General features: G+C 38.5%; 1 protein-coding gene across 4 annotated transcripts in view; it reads left to right on the top strand.

Moving 5' to 3' along the window:
* Window positions 1-4,064: 4,064 nt before the first annotated feature.
* The window catches only part of LRCH2 (leucine rich repeats and calponin homology domain containing 2), a 127,629-nt gene continuing 125,693 nt past the window's right edge, over window positions 4,065-6,000 (top strand). For all 4 annotated transcript variants that reach the window (XM_055267857.2, XM_055267856.2, XM_063634843.1 and 1 more), the window contains exon 1: window positions 4,065-4,472. In XM_055267857.2, the coding sequence (XP_055123832.1) occupies window positions 4,124-4,472 (349 nt within the window). In that variant the 5' untranslated portion in view covers window positions 4,065-4,123. The remainder of the gene's footprint in view (window positions 4,473-6,000) is intronic.

The raw sequence follows: 6,000 nt of genomic DNA, 5'->3' as shown, positions 1-6,000 counted from the left end.
TAAAGAAGGATTTGGAACATATATTTTAAATAAATTTCATGATATCAGGTTAAAATACTAGAAACACAGAGGTCAAAATCTGGGATTGCATTAGAGGCAGTAAGCAGAAATTGGAGTCAGGTTAACTGTTTATAGTGAAAACACAATGATTAGGGGAGGCAGGAACTTGGGGTGAATTGACAAGGCTATAACCTCAACAGTGACACTAAAGGAAGTGCCTATTAGTGCTGGTAGCACAATAGTATAGAAGAATTTAGGAACTGCTCTGCTGTTAACTCATGGTCCACTCAGATAGGTGTCCTATTGGCAGAATGAACCTAGAACCATTGAAAATAATCATTAATATGCTAGTTACTTAATATAATTATCTTATATAATTCTCACTACAATCCTAAAGATAGCTAATAATGTAATGATCTCTGGTTTATAGATGAGGTATCTGAGACTTTGAGAGGTTAAGTGACTTGTCTAACATCTCACATTTTTCAAATGTCAGGGCAGAGATTCTAACCGAGATGGAACAAAGTAGTGCTTGTTGACATCAACCTTGAAGACTAGGTATGTAATAGCTTCTTTTAAGTAATAGTGATCATTCATACATTTGTCCAAATGCTTTATGAGTTAATAAACATTAATTTGGGGATTAATTAATTTGTTAGGATTGGTTAAAGCAGGACAAAGGATTATCTGAAAAGGCAGAATCAAGAACAGATAGGTGAAGGAGGATCAGAGATGCTGTATATAGTATGTGGTAAATTATGCTAAAATACATTAATGTATAGTCCTTTACAAGGCCCCAGGAAAGAACAGGGATTTTGGAAGAGACTGAAGATCAAGTTACTAGACAAAGGAGGGCCAAGTGAGTTTCCTCCTCCTTATCTCTAATCATTTTGTATGCATTTCTCAAGGCTTTCTCTAATTCGAGACTGTGTTGAGATTGGAGTGAGCAGAACTGCATATCTCATTCCAGCTGCAGCTCACTCCAATAGTTTAGTATGGGGTAAACCAACATGTTTTCTCAGTTTTTTCATACATGTTTTGATGACACCCAACATTTCGTTTTTCCCCCTGAAGTTAGCATTTAGTTGAGCTGATGTTTTCAAAAAACAGACTACAGAGATTTTCATGTTTTTTTCCTGGGTCTTGATCAAGATTTTTAAAAATTCGTAATATACTTTGAGCTATTTAATCTCCAAGCTGGTCGCCTTTTTCTGGATCCTGAGCTAAAACATATCTCACATTTGATTTATTTACAGATTAGTAAGAACATCCTGTACTTTAGCCCAATAATCTTGACCTTTAATAGAATTTGTAGCTTTGGACATTTGGTTGTGCCTTTCTTTCTCCATATATTTATAAGTGTTTGTTTGGAATAGCAGTGACTATAAACTGGCCTGGAATTTCAGAAATCCTATCTAGAGTTCTTTTGAACAGAAACTACATTTGGAGTCTGCCAGTGATTTAGTAGAGGCTGCATGTTTTGTTCAAAACTCCCCTACTTTCTCCCTGTTTTCCTTGTATAATTTTTGGTATATGTCATATAGTTGGTGACTTACCAACATACATTTTGTAAGTTTGGCTTGGATAATTCTGACTGCTGGCTGTAATTCAGCCAGTTACCAATGTGTCATTTCAGGGACTGCATTGCAGTGGTAATCAGTGTAAAATATCCTCTAGTATAGACTGAATCAAAAAATTCATGCAATATGTCAGATAATGTCTTTACCCACAATTATCAGGACATTTACTAATTTTTTCCTTGGCGTCCTACATTTTGAATGTTCTTTATTATTTTAGTTTTTGAAGGAGTAGAGGTGTAGTAAAGAGATTAACACTTATTGAGTGCCCAATGCTATAGTATTACTGGCATGGAGAGTTTCTAGCACAGAGTAATTGCTCCTTAAATGCTTATTAAATGAATGAATGAATGTCAGGTATGTGCCTGTCACTTTACATGTATGACTTTATTTATTCCTACAACAATCATACGTGAGGTATGTACTATTTTCCCTCATCTATAAAATGGAAGAATAATTGTACCTACTTTACAAAGTTGTTATGAGGATTGATAGACAAGTATACACCGAGCAGTCTCTGGCAAGTAGCAAGCACTTTAAAAATATTATTATTATTATTATTGTTATTTTCCATTGTTACATATGAAGACACTGAAGTACTGAGCTTTTAAGCCATTTTCCCAAGTATTACACAGGGAGTTAAAAGTTCAGAATAAATTTCTAAACTTTATGCCCTCTCTTCTAAACTTTTTGGCCTTGGTGTTCTTATCAAAGAGCTCTACAACATGTTATTTTGTCTGATTTTAAGGTATACATAACTTACTTAATAAAGGTCCCATTTTCTTACTTAGATTATCTTTCAACTTTTTGAAAAATTATTTTCCTTCTTAAATTTGGCTGTACATGCCTTTTTCACTGGACAGGTATCCTGATAGGACATATTTTTCCTGGAGTCCAATACATTGTTTTAAATAATTGCAAAAATTCTCATTGGCTAATTATTAAAATATTTTCTTTCTTAATCTTTTCTCTAACTAATGAACTTAGTGTCCTTTCTCATTCGTCTTAATTCTGAAGTTCTCGATTAATTATGAATTATGAATTAATAATTTGATATAGGATATAAGGAAGATGGGATATAAGGTGCAACATGCCTTTTTGACACCGGCATGTTTTAATAATTTATCTCACTTGCTAATTCACTATACAGAGTCTGATTCTCTGTTTTCTTCCTTCTGGGTCATGCATATGGTGAATGTAATTTCTGATGACATAATCATTTTAGTTAACCAGTATAGCCACAAAGCAATTTAGACAAGTTGTAATTCTTTCCTGTAATCTTTTATAAAGTACAGCCTATGGCAGATACACTTTTTTGAAGTGGAGATTTCTCTTAAAAAATGAGACTGTTGACACATTCCTCAAATTGAAATGGGTGTAAAAGAGATACATAGGATACTCAATGATAAGTGAATATGTCCAAGCATCCTGATAGTTTTCTTCATCAACTTTACTGAATACTAGTGCAAAAGATTTGAATGACTGTGATTGAGAGTGGAGAGGGTAGTGGGTAAAGGGATGGCAGTGGCCTAAATGGTTGGGTGATAAACTCGGCTAGATAGTCTGGGGTTAAATTATGGAGGCCTGGAATGCCTGATAAAGGACTTTGAACTTTCTTCTCTATGTCTTCTACATTAAAAATATTTTCAGGTTCTGAGAATGAACTCCTAAAATTCAAGATCGATTGGCTTCATAATACCCAGGGTTAAATCTTCAGAATTCCATCTAAAAACAAAACCTGTATTTCAGAAATAACCTTTAAGATTGTTTGATGATCAAAGAGATTTTCATAAGGCAATACTGACACGATGAGAAGAAACTAGAGATATTTTGGAGATCTTGGCACAACTTCAAAGAGTGATAGAACAGAATGTGGATAACTCGGTTCCAAGTTTTGGAAGGCAACAGTCTGGCTGAGACTCACATACATTGAAACGAGAGGCTTCCTTGAAAACATTTTACAAATTTTTTCCTATTATAGAATTCTAAACTATGGAGAAATTCATATATGCCCCAAACTCAACACTGCACTCGTTTCCCTCCCCAAGTGACTCCCCAGCGTTTCTCTAACACTGGTAAAGGATTCCTGAGGCATTTGCAGTAAGCTTCTCAATAAGCTGCCCCATAGCCCTTCTAAGTGCTGTTTCTGTATATTCTGAAAAGAATCCCTTTCATCCCTAGCTCATATATTTGTTTCTGTTTTGCAGAACGGAAACAGTGAAGCAACTTAGAGATTTGGGGACATACAGCCCAGATGACCTACAGTTCGCCTGGTGTCGTTTCGCAAGACTTTGGTACCCAAGGCAGCAGAACCGGGATTTAGCATCCTTCTTCTCATCATACATTTCTTAAAGCAAGCGTTCTGCACTTTCAAATATCATCTTTTCTCTATCCAACACCTCCTCCCAGCCCGCCCCCTGGTTCCTTCCCACTCTCTACCTCGCCCCCCACCCCCCGCCCCCAGCCTGCGCATGCGTCCTAAGAACCCCTTACACTCGCGGCACAGGCTGACAGTATTGTCGGGGGCTATTCTCTCTCCCAGGAACATGGCGGCGAGTCAGGGAGGAGGTGGTAACAGTGGGGGCGGCGGTTGTGGTGGAGGTGGAAGTAGCGGTGGCTGTGGCACGGCTGGAGGGGGAGGTGGCGGGGCTGGAGCGGGAGGCGGCGGCGGCGGCGGGACCCTGGTGGTCCCCATCCCGGTACCGACTCTTTTCGGTCAGCCGTTCCCCAACGGGCCGCCGTGGAACCCGGGGAGCCTGCAGCCTCAGCACACCGTGAGGAGCCTGGACCGGGCCCTGGAAGAGGCGGGCAGCTCCGGCATCCTGAGCCTCAGTGGTCGGAAACTCCGAGACTTCCCGGGCAGCGGCTACGACCTGACGGACACCACCCAAGCAGGTGACAGGACGGGGGGAGGGGAAGCTGGCTGTGAAGGAGGAGGTGCGGGGAGTGGGTGGCTGCGTGGCTGCGTTGTTGGACTCTGCAGGTCTGGGCGGGTGCGCGGGGGCTGCCAGACTAACAAAGTCAGGGCAGCCCGTTCTCCTGAACGTGAGGGGCAAAGCAAGCAATAGAGGAGGGGAGGAATGCTGCCTGAAGGATGTATGGAAACTGGTAGGATGTTAGGGGTGAAAGAGCATCATTGTTAAAGCTAGTTTCCCCAGTTTGGGTGGGAGGGAGGCATTGACACCTTCCTTAATGCACTTCTTTCAACTCTCCTGGATCTTCCCATCTTTCCCGGAAAACCAAACCCAACCAAACTAAACCAAACACAAAAATCATAATCTCTACATATTCCTTAAAGGCATACGTGCCTGAAAGAATGGCATATCCTTTTTCAGAGTACAGCAGCAGGATTGCCATGGTTTTTCTGTGTGGTTTAATCATCCTAGGATATTCTTGGCTTCTTTCTTGTCACGTATGCCTTTAAAGACTGAGATTTTTCATTTTCCTGGTGTTGAGAAGGTAGTGGTGGTTAAATTAGTATTTGCTGCAGTGGCAAATTAAATCGTCAATCACTTACATGTCTGCTTACTAGAAGAAAGCTAATCCTTGTTTTGAGTTATCTTAGAGTCTTAATTTTTATAGTAGAAAGCCAACAATTTTAAGGGTATTTTTGAGAAAAAATTAACTCCATTCTTTATGGAGTTGTGGATTAAAGGTTTATCACTTTGGATGAGAAATTGGCTATTGTAATGTTCTTCATATACTCTCTGGTAGTCTTTGTTGTGGCTGGCATTTTTTGTTAGGGACACACTCTCTTATAAACCAATGCTGGATTATTTTAGATATGTCTTGATTTGATGAAAGGTTTTTTTTTTTGCTTTTTATAATCTTTAAATTTGTTATTTATTTCTGTTTTCATCTGCTTTGCTGAAATAAATCCTGGACAAAATTATTTTAATAGATGTCATGATTTTGAAACAATATAGTAAGTAAATTCACCCATAATGAGGAGTAGTAAAATACCTCTTATTTTCAAAACAAGACAATTTCAGTTGTATTCAGTTTTTAGATCTTAAATCAAGGTATTTGTGTTGGAACAAGGTGGGGAGAGGAGGAAAACCTAAAATTGAAGCTTTCCACCCAGTGATTCTTTTAGGAATTATCCTAAGAACTATGAATGTGTAATCGACCACTGATTTTATATTTTGTAAAGCATGTTGGAGTATTTACTCCTTCACTCAGAACAGATTTCCTAAATAATATGTTCACATATTCATGATATTCAAGATATTATGCAACTTGGTGTGTTCTTCAAAGGCTTCAAGTAAAACAGTTTCAGACTGCATCATTATAGTGATTTTTTTCTTTTCTTCTTCTTCTTTTTTTTTTTTTTTTTTGCTTATTGTTCTTTATAACCTATAAAGGATCCTTCTACCTGCAGGACAAAGTTTAAGCATCCTAGCTTGGCATTCAGGGCTTTCAT

Source organism: Symphalangus syndactylus, chromosome X (genome assembly GCF_028878055.3).
Source record: "Symphalangus syndactylus isolate Jambi chromosome X, NHGRI_mSymSyn1-v2.1_pri, whole genome shotgun sequence".
NCBI lineage: Eukaryota > Metazoa > Chordata > Mammalia > Primates > Hylobatidae > Symphalangus > Symphalangus syndactylus.
The sequence above is the reverse complement of the archived record's forward strand: the minus strand, read 5'-3'. Positions and strand labels throughout refer to the sequence as shown.